We start from the raw sequence: 22,093 nt of genomic DNA, 5'->3' as shown, positions 1-22,093 counted from the left end.
GTTTGGTCGTCCCTCACTAACCCCTCTGCCGGCTTGGTTGTAGGTAGCCATCTTGTAAGGGTATGAGGGTTAATTTGCATATCACCTCTTTATTATATAGGAGTCTACATTCTGTTGTAATTCTGATGTGATACATTCTGTTGCTCAAAAAAACAATACATAAAATCAATGAAACCAAGAGCTGGTTCTTTGAAAGGATAAACAAGATTGATGAACCTCTAGGCAGGCTCACCAAGAATCAAAGAGAGAGGACCCAAATAAACAAAATCAGAAATGATAGAGGCGAAATTACAAAAGACCCCACAGAAATACAAATGATTGTTAAACAATACTATGGACAGCTGTACTCCAACAAATTAGACAACCTGGAGGAAATGGACATCTTCCTAGAAAAATACAACATTCCAAAACTCAATCAGGAAGAATCTAAAAATCTCAACAGGCCAATAACTATGGAAGAAATTGAAGCAGTCATCAAAAAGCTTCCAGCAAACAAAAGCCCAGGACCAGATGGCTTCACAGGGGAGTTTTACCAAACATTCAAGGAAGAACTAAAACCTACCCTCCTCAGACTACTACAAAAAAACCAAGAGGAAGGAACACTTCCAAGCTCATTCTATGAAGCCAGCGTCACCCTAATACCAAAACTAGGTAAAGACAACACAATGAAAGAGAATTACAGGCCAATATCCCTCATGAACATAGATGCCAAAATCCTCAACAAAATCTTAGCAAATCAGATCCAGCAGTACATCAGAAAGATCATATACCCTGACCAAGTAGGATTTATCCAAGAGATACAAGAATGGTACAATATCCGAAAATCAATAAACGTGATACATCACATAAACAAATTGAAAGAAAAAAACCACATAGTCACATCAATTGATGCAGAAAAAGCATTTGATAAAATCCAACACACATTTTTGATAAAAACTCTCAGTAAGGTGGGAATAGAAGGATCATACCTCAACATAATAAACTCCATATATGACAAGCCCACAGCCAACATCATACTCAATGGACAAAAACTAACACCATTTACAAGACAGGGATGCCCACTCTCACCACTCCTGTTCAACATAGTACTGGAAGTATTAGCCATTGCAATTAGACAAGAAGAAGAAATAAAAGGCATCCAAATTGGAAAAGAAGAAGTAAAACTGCCCTTATTTGCAGATGACATGATATTATACATAAAAAACCCTAAAGACTCCATCAAAAAACTATTAGACTTAATAACTGAATTTGGTAATGTAGCAGGATACAAAATTAACCCCAAGAAATCTATGGCATTTCTATACACCAATAGTGAACTTACAGAAAGAGAGACTAAAAAAACAATCCCATTTACCATCGCACCAAAAAATTACTTAGGAATAAACTTAACTAAGGAGGTAAAAGACCTCTACTCAGAAGACTACAGGACATTGAAAAAAGAGATAGAGGAAGATATAAACATATGGAAGAACATACCATGTTCTTGTATTGGTAGAATCAACATCATTAAAATATCCATACTACCCAAAGCAATCTATAAATTCAACGCACTTCCCATTAAAATACCAATGGCATATTTCACAGGCCTAGAACGAACTCTCCAAAAATTCATCTGGAATAAAAAAAGACCCCGAATAGCTGCAGTGATCCTGAAAAAGAACAAAGTAGGTGGGATCTCAATACCAGATATCAAGCCGTTTTACAAAGCCACTGCTCTCAAAACTGCCTGGTACTGGCACAAGGACAGACATATAGATCAATGGAATAGAATAGAGAGCCCAGAAATTGGCCCGAACCAATATGCTCAATTAATATTTGACAAAGGAGGCAAGAACATACAATGGAGTCAAGATAGTCTTTTCAATAAATGGTGTTGGGAAAATTGGACAGATACACACAAAAAAATGAAACTAGACCACCAACTTACACCATACACAAAAATAAACTCAAAATGGATAAAGGACTTAAATGTAGGATGGGAAACCATAAAAATACCAAAAGAATCCAAAGGCAACAAAATCTCAGACATATGCCGAAGCAATTTCTTCACCGGTACAGCTCCTAGGACATTGGAAACTAAAGAGCAAATAAACAAATGGGACTACATCAAAATAAAAAGCTTCTGCACAGCAAAAGAAACTATCAACTAAACAACAAGAAAGCCCACTGCTTGGGAAAACATATTTGCCAATGTCATATCTGATAAGGGCCTAATCTTCAAAATTTATAGGGAACTCATACAACTTAACAAAAGGAAGATAAAGAATTCAATCAAAAAATGGGCAAAGGACCTAAATAGACACCTTTCAAAAGAGGACATTCAGAAAGCCAAGAGACATGAAAACTTGCTCAAAGTCACTAATCATCCGAGAGATGCAAATCAAAACAACAATGAGGTACCATCTCACACCTGTCAGAATGGCTATCATCAACAAATCCACAAAGGACAAATGCTGGAGAGGATGTGGAGAAAAAGGAACACTGGTGCACTGCTGGTGGGAATGCAGATTGGTGCAGCCACTATGAAAGACAGTATGGAGTTTCCTCAAAAAAACTAAAAATGGAACTCCCATTTGACCCTGTGATCTCACTTCTAGGAATATATCCCAAGAAACCAGAAACACCAATCAGAAAGGATATATGCACCCATATGTTCATAGCAGTACAATTCATCATAGCTAAGATCTGGATACAGCCTAAGTGCCCATCAGTAGATGAATGGATTAGAAAACTGTTGTACATCTACACGATGGAATACTATGCTGCTGTAAAAAAGAAGGAACTCTTACCATTTGCAATGGCATAGGTGGAACTGGAGAGCATTATGCTAAGTGAAATGAGCCAGTCAATGAAGGAAAAACACCACATGATCTCATTCACTCATGGATAATAAAGACCATTATAAACTTATGAACAAAAATAGATACAGAGGCAGAGCTGCCTTGAACAGACTGTCAACCTACAGCGGGAAAGCCGGGGAGGATTGAGGGGTGGGAGGGGGGGGTAAGAGATCAACTGAAAGATTTGTATGCATGCATATAAGCATAACCAATGGACATAAGACAGTGGGGAATAGGGGAGGCCGGGGGATTTTTAAGGGCGTGAAAAAAAGGAGACATATGTAATACTATTTGTAATACTTTAAGCAATGAAACAATTAAAAAAAAAAAGAAATGATGAGAAAGATTGGATGCCAACCAAGGGCATAGCCCACAGACAGCTGTCCGTTTGACTCATAGAACACAGTGATCCTAGAGACAAAACAGATGGACAGGCAGCCCAGAGAGTGCTGGACGTAAGTAATAAATCAGAGATAAAACACAAGGATAAATACTTGGGAGGCTAAAAGCAGCCTCCCTAGAAAGAGGCTGGCTCTTTTGCCAGTTTTGAGAACTGAGCCACTTCTGAGACCCCTAACCCATTACTAGAAGGAGAGGCCCAGTTCCCATGAGGAGGGACCCTTCAAGCTGACAGCAAGTGCCATGTGGCCATTGACTTGGCTAAATGTACACTGGGAAACAGAAACCACCCAGACATTCCCCTTGGATCCAGTATGTCAGTTGACATCATTTCCAGACACCAGAAGCATCATCATTGGTCCTGTCATGAAAGTGGTGCATGGGGTTGGGTCCCAGGTAATGAATAGACACTTGTCCCAGGCCCTGCTCATAGTGGTGTCTTCTCTTTCCTCCAGATTGTTCAAACAGTATCTTTTCCTCAATGAAATAATAGAGACGAGTACTAACTTTAAACCCTCTGTAAGGATGTGGTGGTGTGATCCCTTTCTCAGCTCGATTATGTTTCCAGCCTGGTCAGAAGATGTTCCATAGATGGCATATATCACATATGTCAGGCTTTGCAGATCAGAGGTCTGTTGCAACTACTCAGCTCTGCTGTTGTAGCATGAAAGCAGTGATAGACAGTACTTGGTTGGGTGAATGTGGCTGGATCTCCTTCTTGGTCCAGCAAACCCAGCAAACCTATGATCTGAGAGGTATCTGTAGTAGACAAGGTGCTAAGGGGACTTCATGGCCTTCCTACTGGAGGATCACAGCACTGATCCCTAATGTTCTGAAGCAAGGCCATGTATCTTGCCACAAGGAGACCCACACTATTTAAAGAGGCTCCTGGTATTTTAATAACTATTAAAAAAAAAAAAGAGGCTCCTGGTAAAGTACTGGGACCTGGGAGAGATGAGGCCTCTGGCTATGGGGCATTAGAGTTGTCCATTGTGAGTATCATTAGGTCAGCGAGGCCCAGCAGTCAGAGGATAGAAGTGAGCAGGGTCACAGGGAATATCCTATAAAATAAAAGGGTAATATGGTAAAAAGATAGAGCAGAAGTCATTCGGTACCTCTATCCTTTCTTCTGGACCTTCCAGGTCCTTTGGGTGAGTGGTGGCTGAAGGATCCAGGAAGGTGCTGGGGCTGTGAGGGAGGGATCTGGCCCAGGAAGCCAGCAGCCTGCCCGCCTGCCCAAGGCTGCCAGGGAGGGATCCAGGCAGCCACCCTTGGTTAGGGGTGATCAAGAAGGCAGGCAGAGTGGTTAGAGGCGATCCAGCAGGCCAGCAGGCAGGTGAGCAGTTAAGGGCAATCAGGCAGGCAAGCAGGCAGGTGAGCAGTTAGGAGCCAGAGTCCCGGATTGCGAGTGGTATGTCCAATTGCTGTTTAGGACCGATCTCACTAAACCAGCAGTCAGACATCTCCCGAAGGGTCCTGGATTGTGAGAAGGCTCAGGCCAGGCTGAGGGACACCTGCCCCTGCGCCCCAACCTTGCATGAATTTCATGCATTGGACCTCTAGTGTAAGATATAAAGAGAGATGTCCCTGATCTCCACACCAGAAATGTTGCACCAGCACTACCCTCAGGTTGCACCGATGACTTCCTGCAGGGTCTCACAGAACAGAGTGGAGCAGTTGCCTATTGCTGCACGATCCACATTCTTTCTCACTGACTCTACCTAGAAGCTACAGGCTGGACAGTGATCAGTTCTGGCTCTTTAACACACTGAGGACAAATTGGATGGGACACACATATCTGTGACACGCTACATACTCTAAATGTTAGGTCCGCAGAGTAGTACAGTGGCCATATCTGGTCCCCCATTCCTTTGCATGTGGTCTCTGGCTGCTATGGCACCATGAAGGCAGAGGTGTGTGGTATATACAGAGACAGGCCCTAAGTGGCCTGCAAAGATAACATTCACCATCTGTCAGTATATAGAGACCATCAGCAGACATAAGCCTAAATCCATGACCATCATATATTGTGCCTTTTCAGTAGGGGGATAATATGGGTTTGGGATCCCAAAGAACTGGGCGATAAAACGGGTTGAGCTGGGGAGAAGAGCAGTAACCATGAGGGCAGGTGTCTGAAATGAGTGCCTGGGGTTGCAGGTTCTGTAATCCCTGGAAGAGTTCGCTTTGAAGTTCTGGGTCAGTGGTTCTCAACCTTCCTAATGCCACAACCCTTTAATACAGTTCCTCATTTTGTGGTGACCCCCAACCCTAAAATTATTTTCGTTGCTACTGCATAACTATAATTTTGCTACTGTTATGAATCATAATGTAAATACCTGATATGCAGGATGTATTTTCATTGTTACAAATTGCACATACTTAAAGCATAATGATTAATCACAAAACAATATGTAATTATATATTGTGAAATATTTACTTCTAATTACAAATATGTGTTTTCCGACGGTCTTAGGTGACCCCTGTGAAAGGGTCGTTCGACCCCCAAAAGGGGTCGCGACCCATAGGTTGAGAACCGCTGTTCTAGGTGAAGAGAACTGGTTCTGATGGAGGGTTTGCTGTGTGTGGCCAAGTGTGGGAGCAGGGAAGGGGCAAGGGTTGTGTGGGTGCCTGTTGGTGGAGACCCTGCCCAACACCCCTGTCCTGGTAACACCTCTTGTTCCTGCTTCCCCAGGTGTGCTCTGCTGGAGGGAAGGAGGGGTCCTGGGTGGAAAAGTGTGTTGGGAGAGTGTGGGGTGTGGGTGGTTTTGCCGGGGTGTGGGTGGTTTTGCGGGTGTCATTAGGGCAGGCTCGGTATTCAGGAGGCATCTCTCTTCCCCTCTGCTGGGCTGTGGGCGGTGGGAAGGGTGGGGTAGAAAGTGGGCTGGGAGTGTGTGCTTGGTGTGGTCCTGGGAGGCTGCTTTGGGGATGAGTAAGTAAGACCAAGGGAAAGTGCTGGCCGCTGGTTGATGGAGGGGCTGAGACGCAGCAGCCCGAAGGAAAGGGGAATACTGTGCAGCTCACATTGGCTTAGGCGGCGGTAGGTGGAGGGAGGACAGAAATGCCAGATGGATTTGCACGCTCTCATTCACTGACCGCCCTTGTTAGCCTCCTGTCCTCCTCCCTTGGTTACAAAAGGGCAGAGGGGAGAAGGGCGGGGGGAGGAACGGTCTCGGCCTGGGACTCTCTTCCCTGGTCCTCTGCACGTCACACCGCCCGCCTGGAGCCGCCGGCCTGTCCGCCCGGAGGCGAGCCCACTCAGCGGCTGCTCTCCATGGAGAGTACCCCGGGCTCCGCGTTCTGCCTCGTCCTCCTGCTGCTCGCGGTGCTGCCTGACTGTGCGCGGGGGACGCCCTGCGCCTGGGGGCGCGGAGGTGAGTTCCTATGGGGTTTCAGCGGCAGCGCGGGGAGTGGGGAGGGAGGCAGCAGAGGCTTTAAACTCGCGGGCAGAGCCCGTGGCAGGTCCAGAACCATCCTCCTCCGTCCCCTCCACGGGCTCAGTCCCCTCCCCCCACCACCCCCAGCGTCTGGGCAGCTGGTTGCCTCCCGGGCAGAAGGGATAGAAAGAGGTGGCAGAAGAGAAGGTGATGGGGCCGCTGGCCGGAGCGAAGGAGGAAAGGGCGCGGCGCTTCCCAGTCCGCTCTCCCGCCCGCCCCGGTCGGGCTTCTGGGGAACTGGGACCCCTGTCCCTGGACCTGGGCCCTTCTCAGACTCGGACCCACAGACAGGAGCCCACTAGTTTGACAAACCTTTCAGCCAAACTCTTCAAACAGCCACTTCTGGTTTCTGGGCGCTCTGCCAGCAGTTTCCTACAGCGCACTAGACACCGGCCACTTCTCCTTTGGAGCCCGGGCTCTGCAGGTCCTACCTCCCTCCACTCCCTCCACTCTGCACCAGCCTGTCCCACTTCTGTTCCCTCGGGAGCCCCTGTTCCCCTCCCCAGGTTTATTGCCCAATTGCTTGGCTTCCCCAAAACCAGTGCTTCCAATACCTTTTTATCCATGACATGAGCCTAATCACTCCTCAGCCAAGTGGCACTTTGCCTGTCGCCTGAGGACACACCAGCCATAGCGTCTGCACCTGGACCAGGAGGGACAGCAGCGCATTTTTCCAAAGTATGACCCTGGGTGCTCCTAACATAGAGCACCGAGACCTGTGATTTATTAGGTTGACATGGCCCATCCCCATTACTACTGGAAACCATTTTGGGGAGCACAAACTCCACCCACATTCCTGACCTTCAGCTAAAGTCATCAGTGACCTTTTGAGAATTCTGGTGTTCTTCTCATCCATGCTTTCCTCTTTCCCTTGATAAACAAGAGTTTAGCTTTAGGCTTTCCCAGGAAGCGTGGTTGATTGGACACTTTTCTGCCTTTTCATATTATCTCCTCCTGGCATAGTCACTTCTCTGAGCCATCTGGTCCCATTCCTCTCCTATGTGCCTCAGAAGTTCTGCCTTTTCTGTTCCACACATTGTAGCCATGCCTTCTCCTAAGCTTGCAAGATCTATCCTAGCAGCAAGTTAGCACTACCTCCCTGGGCCATGCAGAATCCCATGACCCAACATTGTAAAGTCTCCCTTCTCCAACCTTGGAATGAATACAAATTCCTCCACCTGCCACCCAACTTCCCCAGCAGCAGCCCCTACATGCTCTCCATGTCCCTGGAGAGTACTGGGCTAGTTTCTGACAATCCTCGGGCATCTAGAACTATCCTCCTAGCCACCTGGCATGTCCCTGCATTGGTTATGGGCTGCTGATGAGTATTGGCCTGGTGGACGCAGGGTGGACATATCTGGAGGTGTGTGGTTTCCTGGCAGGCAGACACCTCCTGGTCCTCCTCAAGCAAGGGAGGGGCACCAACCTTCCCCTGGTGAAGGGAGGCACTGGGCAGGGTCAGGGCTGCTCTGCCAGCCCAGCCGTCCTGGGGATGGTCTTGCTGTCACAGAGATGGGGGAGTGGTGTTTTGGGTCTTTTTTCTAACCCCAATTCTCAGCAGCATTTTTCCTTCACAGATTCTCACTCTCTTCACTATGATTTCAACATTTCTTCTCATAAACAACCATGGTGCATGGTCCAAGGACAGATGGATGGAGAAAAGTATCTCTTATATGACTGTGGCAGCAGTAAGGTCATATCTATGAATCTCCAGAGAGAGGAGGTAAAGGCCATGGATTCCTGTGAAGTAATGCTCAGTACCCTGACTGACATGGGAAATGAATTAAAACCATTACTGCCTGACATTAAACAGGAGAAAGATGCAGATGGAGGTAAGTTTGAAAAACCAAGGGCAGAAGTGAGCAGATTGTGGAGCCAGCTATATGGATTGTATTAATTTAAAAAGAAAACTGGATGCTGGGCCTTCCCACGTAGCCCAGCAGAAAGGGCAGGGAGAGCAGGGCAGGGTTAGAAGTGTTCAGAACAGGTGGACACCAGGGGGGTGAAGCATTTGTCAAGACCAGAGGCTGATGTCTTTCCCGTGGGGACTGTGGGGCAGCTCCTCTCCCCCTGCAGGTCAGGATGACGTGCCTGTGCAAAGCCGATGGAAGCACCAGTGGATCCTTGGAGTTTTCCTTGGGTGGACAGAGGTTCGTTGCCTTTGACTCTGAGACAGAAGAGTACAGAGCGGATAATTCCGTAGGTGAACGGCTGAAAAAGAAGTGGGAGAATGATGAGGATTTGAACAAGTTCTTCAAAATGACCTTAAAGGGAGACTGCAAGAAATTGTATCAGTGCTCGCTGCACTGGAAGAAAGAGCTGGAGAGAACAGGTAACCGGGGAGACAGGGATGGTGTTGTTCTCTTGAGATAAGCTAGACCTACCCTTGTGTGAAGGTGTGTGTGTGTGAGTGTGGGTGAATGGGTGTGAGTGTGTTTGAAAAGTGACTAATCTGCGGCGAGTTCTTGGGAGAGTCATGGCCATGAGTGTGTTCTACCATCTCTCCTTTCCCTTCTCATCTCCTCAGGAATCTGTTTTCGGACCTGTTCTTTACTGTTCCCCCTTCTTGGCATCGCTTTTCTTCTTCATCTCACCTGGCCTGTTTCTGGAAATCCTTCAATATCACCTCAAATCAGCTCCTGGGAAGACTTCTGTACTACATTCATCATGAGTGTCCTCCTCTTCTGTCACAGCAGGAGTGACTGGGTATATTATAACCCTTGCTTCCCTCATGAGCTTTATAGACCCAAGGGGGCAGTGCCCATCTCCTATCATGGCTCCAGCCCCAGGATCTCTCACTATTGCTGTCACACGTAGAGGGTAGAACCTGTCCGCTTAATACGATTACCTGGTGCTGCAGGGGCTGAGGAGCCATCTTCTCAGAATTGGGCTCTGCACAGATGTCACTCTTGTGTTCCATTGCAGCTGCATCAACCACTGCCACAGCCACTGTCCCATCCAAGGCCACAACCAACACGCCCATCGCCTGGTGGATCTACGCTGTGATCCTCACCTGCGCAACCATAGTTGGCATCCTAGGTAGGTCCTTGCAATTACAGTTATGAGGGCAGGATTGAGTGGGAAGTGAGGGGCAGATGGCCTGCAGTGAGGACATGGAGAGGTGAATTCCCAGCCAAATCACTGCAACCTCAATGACACTTCTCCTCCTGGAAATTAGCCCAAGAGACCTACACGTATTATCACTTCATAGCCATAACTTAGACAAGCTCAGCCCTGAGTTGGGCATCTCCTCACTGTTGATGCCAGTGGGAAAGGGAAGGGCCCAGACCAAGCTTAAGGCCTGTAGATGCTGAAGGGGTATAGAGAATTCAGTTCTGAATCAGATTCTCTGTTTGGAAAGGGTGTTTGGACCCAGTGTGGGTGGTGTGGGGACAGCAGGCACACAGGGCATGGGCAGTGCTCACATTCAGGTGAGAGCCTCATGCTGGCTCCATGTGATGTGTCCAGGGGAAGGGGAATATCCAGGGGGCTGAGAGGAGAGGGGCCTGGGTCTAATGCCAGGAAAAGGGTGGAACGCCTTGCAGACCCAACTCAAAATTGGGAAGGCTGGAGTTCACATCCACCTTCCCAGAGACAGGCTTCAAAAGAGCCAGAAAGGAGGGAGGCAAACAGGTAAGGGCAGTGTAGGGAGGCAAGAGTAAGGTTAGAAGGGGCCAGTTCTCAGTGAACCCTTGGGATTGCTGGCTGAGCCCTGGTGCAGTCACCTGGCAGCCAGCCTCCTCCACACTCCAGATCCTGAGCCTCTGAATGGCTCCTGCCTTGAACTGGGGCTGACCATGAATGGGTGGGGAAGGGCGGGGACTTTCATACTGAGAGTTCCCTGTGCTGCTAGGTAAGAGGCTGGGAGAAAAAGGAAAAGAAAGGTGTTTGACTGCAACCCTCCCCAAGCTGTCAGGTGTTAGGATGCTCCCTTCTGAACATCAGAGCTCCCACCAGGTCCTTAGACCTTCCCACCCCCCAGAAGGTCCGACTTGAGTGAAAGAAGGCTAATGAGCCATTCATTACTCACTTTAGTCCTGAGCCCAGAACATCTGTAGCAGGGCTGGGGTGACTCTGTGATGTGCAAAGGGTGGGCAGAGCTTGGTACAGGCTGCTGGACTCAGGGCAGGGGTGGCAGGTTCAGGGAAGACATGACTCTAGTGGGGGCAGGGCTGATGATGGGGAGTGACTGGGGTGCTTTAGCCCCAGGAGAACTGGCCCAGGATTTCCTCAGCCACTGGGACCAACACTCGCCCTTTTCTGCAGGCTGCTGAGGTGATGCGAACAAGGAGGCCCTGGAGGTGTGGACTAGCTCACACCTGGTGGTGTGACTCTGCATTTTCCTTGGCTGCCTCTGGATGACCTGCTATACTTTGTAAAAAAAAAAATCATTATCTTTTTAAATGTTTATTATTGCAAGTATTACATATGCTATTCATTTTATTTTATTTTAAAAACTATTATATTTTATTTTTTAGCTCTTTGGGGTGGCAGGTTAATAAAATTATATAGGTTTCAATTCTATAATATATCATCTATGCACTGTATTGTATGTTCACCACCCCAAGTCAAGTCTCCTTCCATCACCATTTATCTCCTTCACCCTCGTCTACCTCTTCCAACCCCTTTTACCTTTGATAATCACCATATTGTTGTCTGTGTCTATGAGTTTGTGGAGTTTGCTTAATCCTGGACTATTTTCACCCAGCTCCCTTCCCCTCAGTCTGTTGTCTGTATCTATGAGTCTGTTTCTATTTTTTTGTTAGCTTATTTTATTCTTTCAATTCCACATATAAGTGAGGTCATATAGTATTTGTCTTTCTCTGACTGGCTCATTTCACTTAGCATAATATTTCACCCCAGGTCCATCCATTCTGTTGCAAAAGGTAAGATTTCCTATCTTTTTTACAGCTGAGTAGTATTCTATTTTTTAAATATACCAGAGCTGTTTTATCCACTCATCTATTGATGGGCACTTAGGTCTCTTTCCAATCTTGGCTCTTGTAAATATTGCTGCAATGAACACAGGGGTGCATATATTCTCTCCAATCAGTGTTTTGGGTTTCTTTGGATATATTCCCAGAAGTGGAATTGCTGGATCATATGGCAGTTCCATTTTTTTAAAAAATATATTTTATTGATTTTTTACAGAGAGGAAGGGATAGAGAGTTAGAAACATCGATGAGAGAGGAACATCGATCAGCTGCCTCCTGCACATCTCCTACTGGGGATGTGCCCGCAACCCAGGTACATGCCCTTGACCGGAATCGAACCTGGGGCCTTTCAGTCCACAAGCCGATGCTCTATCCACTGATCCAAACCGGTTTCGGCAGCAGTTCCATTTTTAATTGTTTGAGATACGGAGATTTGTTTTATAACCCAGTAGAGAATTGAGAGCATCTCACTGTTCCTGCATGTTATGAGGTAAATATTCCCAGTGATTCTGCTAGAACGTCTTCCGGGAACAGAGAATGTAAGGATCACTTTTAAGTTAGCAGGCATCTTGTATTGGTCTCAAACATTACCCTGATTCTCTGGATGAAAACAAATTTTTTGGGCCTTAACCAATGAGAATGTTATGATTTCTCCAATTCCCCCACCTAACACGGCGACTTTCCTGTGATCCCCCCTCCCTGACTCACCTCCTCCAGTGAGAAGTATGCCTTCATGGGAGAAATATCTGTGCTTCTCAAAGTTGTTCAATCCCCTTATAACAAAGGATCAGTATCCGGAATATATAAAGAACACTTCCAAATAAGTTACAACCTGTCAGATTCCTCCAAGTGCAGGATAAGGGATGTGAGGAGTTTATAGATGGATAATACACTTTGAAATGACTGAAAATATCACAAATAATATCATACAAATAAAAACTATAAGACATTCCCTTACACACCCATGAAATTGTCAAATATTTTAAACTATATTAACCCTAGTCACTGGGCAGGAAAGAAAACAACAGGAGAGAAAAAGGAAGGTCTGCTGCTGGAGGGTTAAGAAATGTCATATCCTGTCCTAGCTGGTTTTGCTCAGTGGATAATGCCTCGGCCTGCCCACTGCTGGGTCTGGGTTCAATTCTGACTAAGGGCATGTACCTAGGTTGCAGGCTCCTCCCTGGCTGGGGTCCAGCCTCATGCAGGAGGCAACCAATCAAAGTGTTCCTCTCACTTTGATGTTTCTCTCTGTCTTTCCCTTTCTCTTCCACATTCTCTAAAAATCAATGGAAACATATCCTCAAGTGAGGATAAAAAAAGAAAGAAAGAAAATGTCATATCCTATGAAAGACACATCTTGAAAATGCCTAAAGAAAGTTGTCATTTTTTCATGGTAAAGGCACTGGAGTCTGTGTTGATGAAAACACCTTGGTGGCTGCGGTGACTGGCAGTGGCTGCAACAGCAGGGTGATGGGGCTGGTGCCTTCCCCTGATCAACCCGGTTGCCTCCCACAAAGGGAGGCCAGACTGCGGCTTAGGCCCGCTCCCGAAGGGAAGCAGGGAGCGGGCCTAAGCCCTCAGTAGGACATCCCCTGAGGGCTCCCAGTATGTGATAGAGGGCAAGCTGGGCTGAGGGACCTTCCCCCCCTCAGGTGCACAAATTTTTGTGCACCAGGCCTCTAGTCTATAATAATAAAAGCATAGTGTGCTAATTATACCGGAGTGCCAAACGACCTTCTGGACGTCATTTTGGACATCCTTCTGGACAAAGCCGCCACTGTGGGGGCTGAGGCAGAGATGGTTAGGGGTCATCAGGCAGGCAGGCTGGCAGGCGAGTGGTTTGGGGTGATCAGATAGGAAGGCAGAGGCGGTTAGGGGTGATCAGGCAGGCAGGCAGGCAAGTGGTTTAGGGGCAATCAGGCAGACAGGTGAGCAGTTAGGGGTGATCAGGCAGGCAGGCAGAGGTGGTTAAGGGTGATCAGGCAGGCAGGCAGAGTGGTTAAGGGAGATCAAGCAGGCAGGCAGGCAGGCGAGTGGTTAGGAGCCAGCAGTACTGAGTAGCACGGGGTTGGGCCTAAACTGGCAGTCGGGCATCCCCTGAGGGATCCTGGATTGGGAGAAAGTGCAGGCTAGGATGAGGGATCTCCCCTCCCTTGCCCACCCCCCATTGAATTTTGTGCACCTATAATTTCGTGCATCTTGAATTTCTAGTCCTATCTAATAATAGACAAACATGGTAATTAACCATAACTTCGATACCCTTCCCATTGGCTAATCAGGGTGATATGCAAATTAACTGCCAACTAAGATGGCTGATAATTTGCATACTGCAGGCAGATCCCACTGTCTGAGCTGCTGGATCTGGGCCTGCTGTGTCTTGGGCGGGACGGGTGGGGCGGGTGGGGCGAGTGGCAGCATGATCAGAGCTGCTGTCCACCCCAGCTTGGGATCCAGGCCTGTGGTTTCTTGGGCAGGGTGGGTGGGGCAGGCAGGGCAGGCAGAGCAAGCGGCAGCGTGATCCGTGAGAGGGCACAAGTTGGCCTGAGGGACCCTCCTTCCCTGCCAGTGCACAAATTTTTGTGCACGGGCCTTCTAGTCTAATCTAATAAAAGAGAAACATGCAAATTGACTGTACCTTTGATTTGCCCCAAACCATGCCCACCAGCCAATCAGAGTGACTATATGCAAATTAACCCAACCAAGATGGAGGCTGGCAGCCACAGAACTGGAGCAAGCAGGAGGCTTGGTTGCCCTGGCAATGGAGGAAGCCAAGCTTCTCGCCTGTCCTGGCCAGCTCTGAGCTCCACTCAAGACAACAAAGTTTCAATTACAGAAGATAAATAAACCCCATATACCTGCTTCCAGACAGCCTCCACTGGGAGCTTGGGTGGCTGGGGGTTGTGGCCAGCCTGCAAACAGCCATCAGCCCCTCGCCGAGGCTGGCCAGGCACCCCAGCAGGATCCTCCATCCTGATCTGGGACACCCTTCAGGGGAAACCAGCTGGCCCCGCCCATGCACTAGGCCTCTATCCTATATAATAAAAGGGTAATATGCAAATTGACCCTAACAGCAGAAAGACTGGGAATGACTGGTCACTATGACACACACTGACCACCAGGGGCAGACGCTCAATGCAGGAGCTGCTCCCTGGTCCTCAGTGCGCTCCCACAGGGGGAGCTCTGCTCAGCCACAAGGCAGGCTGCCCACTGCCAGTACAGCGGTGGTGGTGGGAGCCTCTCCCGCCTTCTCAGCAGTGCTAAGGCTGTCCAACTGCAGCTTAGGCCTGCTCCCCGCTGGCAAGTGAACATCCCCCGAGGGCTCCCGGGCTGCCAGAGGGACCTCTGGCTGCCAGGTTAGGCCCAATCCCCCGGGGAGCGGGCCTAAGCCAGCAGGTGGTTATCCCCCGAAGAGTCCCAGATTTCGAGAGGGCACAGGCCGGGCTGAGGGACCCCTACCGAGTGCACAAATTTTTGTGCACTGGGCCTCTAGTCTATAATAAAAAAGTGTAATATGCTAATTAGACTGGACAGCCAAAGACCTATTGGAAGTCCTTCTGTACGACCTTCCAGAGGAAGCTGGGGCTGCAAGGGCCACCTGAGGCAGGCAGGGCTGCAAGGACTGAGCCCCTTACATGACTTTTGTGCATCGGGCCTCCAGTTCATATATATTGATGACTTCTGGTTGTCCCACAAGTACAGTAGCCATCTAAATACAAACCTCTCCACATATTTTAAAAGTATACAAAGCACAGAAGGAACAAATAAAACACCTATAAACCAGAACTTGAGCATAACACGGAGATGGGAACTATCTAATTCCATCAGATCCTTTTGCTGGGTGTCACTGGTGAGTAGAGGACATTCTTGGTGAAACTTGCTGGGGACTAAGGATGCAGTGGCTCTAGTGCAGTGGTTCCCTATGTGGGGCACACATCCAACAGGGGAGCAGTTTGATTTTTAAGGGAGGCAATTTGAGCATGAGTTATTAACAGTGAATTTTTTGCATTTCTTATGGTTCTAGAGGCGTCATATATAGTACAGTGGGGCCTTGACTCACGAGTGTCCCGACTAACGAGTTTTTTGAGATACCAGCTGTCTCTTGGTCGATTTTTTGCATTGAGTTGATAGAATAATTTGAGTTAATGAGCTCCTTAACGAGCTCCTTAATAAGCTCGGTCTTGGAACGAATTAAACTCATATGTCAAGGCCCTATTGTATATGACATATTGTGACATATTGATGTATTTCAGTTCTCTATTATATGTTTTAAAACATTGCTATTTTTTCATATCACTTCATATTATTATTATTTTAAACAATTTCTTAGTGGTTTCTTCCTCAGTACTTCAACTGTCCTTTCGTTCTTTCATTTTTCTCTTTCATGGATGCCATGTTCTTTGGAAGCTTGTTTAGAGCAAGTTAATGACCTCTTAGGCTTCCTCCACATGAATAATAAGAATTATATGTCACAGGGGGCATCAGGATTTTAGAGATGCTTGGGTGGGGCATGGCCACAGAAGGTTGGGAACCACTGCTCTAGTGCATTGATGTGAAATCTACTTTGGTAGTTGAGCTGGGGTGATAAGAGGCCTGGTTTTCAGGAAGTGCACTCTAGAAAATGTGGCAGTGATAGGATATTTGCAGCTTACTGCCAAGCAGCTCAGGAATAGACTTTCTGTTACTGCATCTGAAATGTTTTTGTAAAATTTTTCTTGTCTCAAATTTTTTGGAACAGTTTTTAAAAGTAAGAATTTAGGAAAAACTTAATTTTCAGAATATGATCTATGAAGGGAGGTACCTCAGTAAATGCAATAGCGATGGGGAAAGTTGTCTCCCCTGCCTGTGCCTCAGATCCTTCTCTTTGTATAAAGTCAGGTCCTCCGCCTTTATTTTCTACTGACCCTTCCGTGCTCCAACCTTCCTCAGCTTCTCCCTCCTCCACCTCCACAGCCTGGTCAGTCAGGCCTGGAGTGGGAGGTGCTCACACTCACTGTATGCACCTGACCCTCCTGTGAGCCAGGAGCTCCCACGTAAACAAATCAGAGGGAAGGGCTTGCAGCTCTTCTGAGATAGATCAACCTTGTAAGCAGTGTCTGTGTGTGTGTGTGTGTGTGTGTGTGTGTGTGTGTGTGTGTGTGTGTTCCTGATACATTTTGTTTCTGGAACTCATGCTTGCCATTGCTATTTCCCACACACCCACCCTATCCCATGGCTCTGCCTGTCATCTTCTGTTCTCCATTTTCTTGTGGTACAGTTGCCTTGGCCTACCCACTGGTCCTCACCATCTTGCCTCCAAGCTTCTGTTCTGGCTCCTTCTTCTGGCTGGTATCCCTTGTCCCATCCCCAAGAGCTGGTTCTGCTTCAAAGCTGAACATAACTATCACTTCCCCTTAAATCAGTGGTTCTCAACCTTGGCGGCACATTAGAATCACCTGGGAATCTTTTTAAAATCCTGATTTCTGGGCCTCATCCTCCGGAAATTCTGTTTCTTTGTTATGGAGTGGGGCCACAACATTAGTAACAACATTAGTAAGTCTTCCTGACCCTCCTCGAGCTAAATTATCTCCTCCTGTGTGTACTGACACCTGAGTCCACAGTAAGACTACTGCAGTTTGTGAGTGATGTTTGTATACTGTGTGCTCCACACCTCACGTGGTCACTGGGAGTAGATTGTGTTCTTTTATACGTCTACTAGAGGCCTGGTGCACAAAATTCATGCATGAGGGTGGGGATCCCCTCAGCCCAGCCTGTACCCTCTCCAAACCGGGACCCCTCGGGGCATGTCCAGCTTCCGGTTTAGGCCTGATCCCGGGGATATGGCCTTAACCGGCATTTGGACATCCCTCTCACAATCCTGGACCGCTGGCTCCTAATCGCTCACCTGCCTGTCTGCCTGGTCTCCCTTAAGTGCCCCTCCCCCCCGCTGGCCTGATTGCTCCTCACTGCCTCTGTGTGCCAGCCTGATCACCCCCAACTGCCCCCACTGCCCTCCATGCTGGCCTGGTCGCCCCTCACAGTCTGCCCCCTGCCTCACGCCAGCCTGGGTGCTGCCTCCCCCCCCCCCCCCCCCCCCCGGTCACACACAGAGCTGCAGGGCGATCAGGGGGTTTGGGTGCTGCCCGCTGTCACGCTGCTCCAGGTTCCAGGAGGCCTCGCGGCTTCGCTTGACACCGGGGCAGTGAGGCCTCGCTGCTCAGCTGTTCCCAGTGCTAGGAGGCCTCGCTGCTCCGCTGATCCCGGTACTGAGAGGCTCCACTGATCCCAGTCGCAGTAGGCCTCATGGCTCCGCTGATCCCAGGTTTGGGAGGCCTTGCGGCTCCGCTAATCCCAGGTTTGGGAGGCCTCGCGGCTCCACTGATCCTGGTACTGGGAGGCATATTACCCTTTTAATATATAGGATAGAGGCCTGGTGCACAGGTGGGGGCAGGGTGGTTTGCCCTGAAGGGTGTCCTGGATCAGGGTGGGGGTCTCACTTGGGTGCCTGGTCAGCCTGGATGAGGGGATGATGGCTGTTTGCAGCTGGTCACACCCCCTTCAGGGTGGGGGTCCCCACTGGGGTGCCTAGCCAGCCTGGATGAGGGGATGATGGCTGTTTGAAGCTGGTCACACCCCCTTCAGGGTGGGGGTCCCCACTGGGGTGCCTGGCCAGTCTGGGTGAGGGGCTGAGGGCCGTTTTCAGGCTGGCGGGTGACTGAAGCTCCCAACCTCTCCTTTTGTTCTTTTTTTTTTTATTCTGGGATTTATTTACCTTCTATGGCTGTCACTGGAGCTGAGAGCCGGCTTTAGCTCTAAGGCTCAGCTCCAGCTCTGAGACCTTGGCTGCTGAAAGCAGGTTTCTGGGCTTTGTTTACCTTCTGTATTTAAAACTTTGTTGCGACTCCAGCTGTGAGATCCTGGCTGACTGAAAGCAGGTTTCTGGGTTTTGTTTAGCTTCTATATTTGCAACATTGTTTCTTAGAGAGCAAGCTCAGAGCTGGGCTGTGTCAGGCGGGAAACGTTGGCTTCCTCCATCACTGTAGCAAGCAAGCCTCCTGTTCACTTCAGTTGCCTGGCTTCCGGCCGCCATTTTGGCTGGCAGTTAATTTGCATATCTCGCTGATTAGCCAATGGGAAGGGTAGCGAAATTACAATTAATTACCATGTTTCTCTATTATTAGATAGGACTAGAGGCCTGGTTCACAAAATTCATGCACAGGTAGTGGTCCCCTCAGCCCAGCCTGTACCCTCTCCAAACCGGGACCCCTTCGGGGATGCCCAGCTGCTGGTTTAGGCCTGATCCAGGGGATCAGGCCTTAACTGGCATTCGGACATTCCTCTCACAATCCTGGACCCCTGGCTCCTAATCGCTCACCTGCCTGCCTACCTACCTGGTCTCCCTTAACTGCCTGCCCCCTGCTGGCCTGATTGCTCTTCACTGCCTCTGTGTGCCAGCCTGATTGCTCGCAACTGCTCCCCTCTGCTGTCCTGGTTGCCCCCTACTTCCCCTCCCTGCCAGCCTGGTTGCCCCTCACAGCCCCCCTCCCTCCCACGCCCTAGGCAGGCATGGTTGCCTCATGCAGCCTGCTTGCTCAATCATTTGGTTGTCCCTCATTAACTCCCCTGCTAGCCTGGTTGCCCCATGTAGCCTGCTTGCTCAGTCGTTTGGTCGTCCCTCACTAACCCCTCTGCCGGCTTGGTTGTAGGTAGCCATCTTGTAAGGGTGTGAGGGTTAATTTGCATATCACCTCTTTATTATATAGGAGTCTACATTCTGTTGTAATTCTGATGTGATACATTCTGTTGCTCAAAAAAAACAATACATAAAATCAATGAAACCAAGAGCTGGTTCTTTGAAAGGATAAACAAGATTGATGAACCTCTGGGCAGGCTCACCAAGAAGCCAAGAGAGTGGACTCAAATAAACAAAATCAGAAATGATAGAGGCTAAATAACAACAGACCCCACAGAAATACAAATGATTGTTAAACAATACTATGGACAGCTGTACTCCAACAAATTAGACAACCCGGAGGAAATGGACAAATTCCTAGAAAAATACAACATTCCAAAACTCAATCAGGAAGAATCTAAAAATCTCAACAGGCCAATAACTATGGAAGAAATTGAAGCAGTCATCAAAAAGCTTCCAGCAAACAAAAGCCCAGGACCAGATGGCTTCACAGGGGAGTTTTACCAAACATTCAAGGAAGAACTAAAACCTACCCTCCTCAGACTACTACAAAAAAACCAAGAGGAAGGAACACTTCCAAGCTCATTCTATGAAGCCAGCATCACCCTAATACCAAAACTAGGTAAAGACAACACAATGAAAGAGAATTACAGGCCAATATCCCTCATGAACATAGATGCCAAAATCCTCAACAAAATCTTAGCATATCGGATCCAGCAGTATATGAGAAAGATCATACACCATGACCAAGTAGGATTTATCCAAGGGATGCAAGGATGGTACAATATCCACAATCAATAAACGTGATACATCACATAAACAAATTGAAAGAAAAAACCACATAGTCACATCAATTGATGCAGAAAAAGCATTTGATAAAATCCAACACACATTTTTGATAAAAACTCTCAGCAAGGTGGGAATAGAAGGATCATACCTCAACATAATAAACGCCATATATGACAAGCCCACAGCCAACATCATACTCAATGGACAAAAACTACCACCATTTACAAGACAGGGATGCCCACTCTCACCACTCCTGTTCAACATAGTACTGGAAGCATTAGCCATTGCAATTAGACAAGAAGAAGAAATAAAAGGCATCCACAGTAGAAAAGAAGAAGTAAAACTGTCCTTATTTGCAGATGACATGATATTATACATAAAAACCCTAAAGAATCCATCAAAAAACTATTAGACTTAATAACTGAATTCGGTAATGTAGCAGGATACAAAATTAACCCCAAGAAATCTATGGCATTTCTATACACCAATAGTGAACTTACGGAAAGAGAAACTAAAAAAACAATCCCATTTACCATCGCACCAAAAAATTACTTAGGAATAAACTTAACTAAGGAGGTAAAAGACCTCTACTCAGAAAACTACAGGACATTAAAAAAAGAGATAGAGGAAGACATAAACAGATGGAAGAACATACCATGTTCTTGTATTGGTAGAATCAACATCATTAAAATATCCATACTACCCAAAGCAATCTATAAATTCAACGCACTTCCCATTAAAATACCAATGGCATATTTCACAGGCCTAGAACGAACTCTCCAAAAATTCATCTGGAATAAAAAAAAGACCCCGAATAGCTGCAGTGATCCTGAAAAAGAACAAAGTAGGTGGGATCTCAATACAAGATATCAAGCTGTGTTACAAAGCCACTGCTCTCAAAACTGCCTGGTACTGGCACAAGAACAGACATATAAATCAATGGAATAGAATAGAGAGCCCAGAAATCGGCCCGAACCAATATGCTCAATTAATATTTGACAAAGGAGGCAAGGACATACAATGGAGTCAAGATAGTCTTTTCAATAAATGGTGTTGGGAAAATTGGACAGATACACGCAAAAAAATGAAACTAGACCACCAACTTACACCATACACAAAAATAAACTCAAAATGGATAAAGGACTTAAATATACGATGCGAAACCATAAAAATACTAGAAGAATCCAAAGGCAACAAAATCTCAGCCATATGCCGAAGCAATTTCTTCACCGATACAGCTCCTAGGACATTGGAAACTAAAGAGCAAATAAACAAATGGGACTACATCAAAATAAAAAGCTTCTGCACAGCAAAAGAAACTATCAACTAAACAACAAGAAAGCCCACTGCTTGGGAAAACATATTTGCCAATGTTATATCTGATAAGGGCCTAATCTCCAAAATTTATAGGGAACTCATACAACTTAACAAAAGAAAGATAAAGAATTCAATCAAAAAATGTGCAAAGGACCTAAATAGACACCTTTCAAAAGAGGACATCCAGAAAGCCAAGAGACATATGAAAACATGCTCAAAGTCACTAATCATCCGAGAGATGCAAATCAAAACAACAATGAGGTACCATCTCACACCTGTCAGAATGGCTATCATCAACAAGTCCACAAAGGACAAGTGCTGGAGAGGATGTGGAGAAAAAGGAACACTGGTGCACTGCTGGTGGGAATGCAGACTGGTGCAGCCACTATGGAAGACAGTATGGAGTTTCCTTAAAAAACTGAAAATGGAACTCCCATTTGACCCTGTGATCTCACTTCTAGGAATATATCCCAAGAAACCAGAAACACCAATCAGAAAGGATATATGCACCCATATGTTCATAGCAGCACAATTCATCATAGCTAAGATCTGGAAACAGCCTAAGTGCCCATCAGTAGATGAATGGATTAGAAAACTGTTGTACATCTACACGATGGAATACTATGCTGCTGTAAAAAAGAAGGAACTCTTACCATTTGCAATGGCATAGATGGAACTGGAGAGCATTATGCTAAGTGAAATGAGCCAGTC

General features: G+C 47.2%; 1 protein-coding gene across 3 annotated transcripts in view; it reads left to right on the top strand.

Moving 5' to 3' along the window:
* The first annotated feature begins 6,456 nt into the window (after window positions 1–6,456).
* ULBP3 (UL16 binding protein 3) overlaps window positions 6,457–22,093 on the top strand; it is a 40,081-nt gene continuing 24,444 nt past the window's right edge. For all 3 annotated transcript variants that reach the window (XM_059700032.1, XM_059700036.1, XM_059700034.1), the window contains exons 1-3: window positions 6,457–6,610; window positions 8,251–8,505; window positions 8,733–9,005. In XM_059700032.1, coding sequence (XP_059556015.1) covers window positions 6,511–6,610; window positions 8,251–8,505; window positions 8,733–9,005 — 628 coding nt within the window. In that variant the 5' untranslated portion in view covers window positions 6,457–6,510. The remainder of the gene's footprint in view (window positions 6,611–8,250; window positions 8,506–8,732; window positions 9,006–22,093) is intronic.

Source organism: Myotis daubentonii, chromosome 6 (assembly GCF_963259705.1).
Source record: "Myotis daubentonii chromosome 6, mMyoDau2.1, whole genome shotgun sequence".
In the NCBI taxonomy this organism is placed as follows: Eukaryota; Metazoa; Chordata; class Mammalia; order Chiroptera; family Vespertilionidae; genus Myotis; species Myotis daubentonii.
Note: the sequence above shows the minus strand (reverse complement) of the source record. Positions and strands in the feature narration are given on the sequence as shown.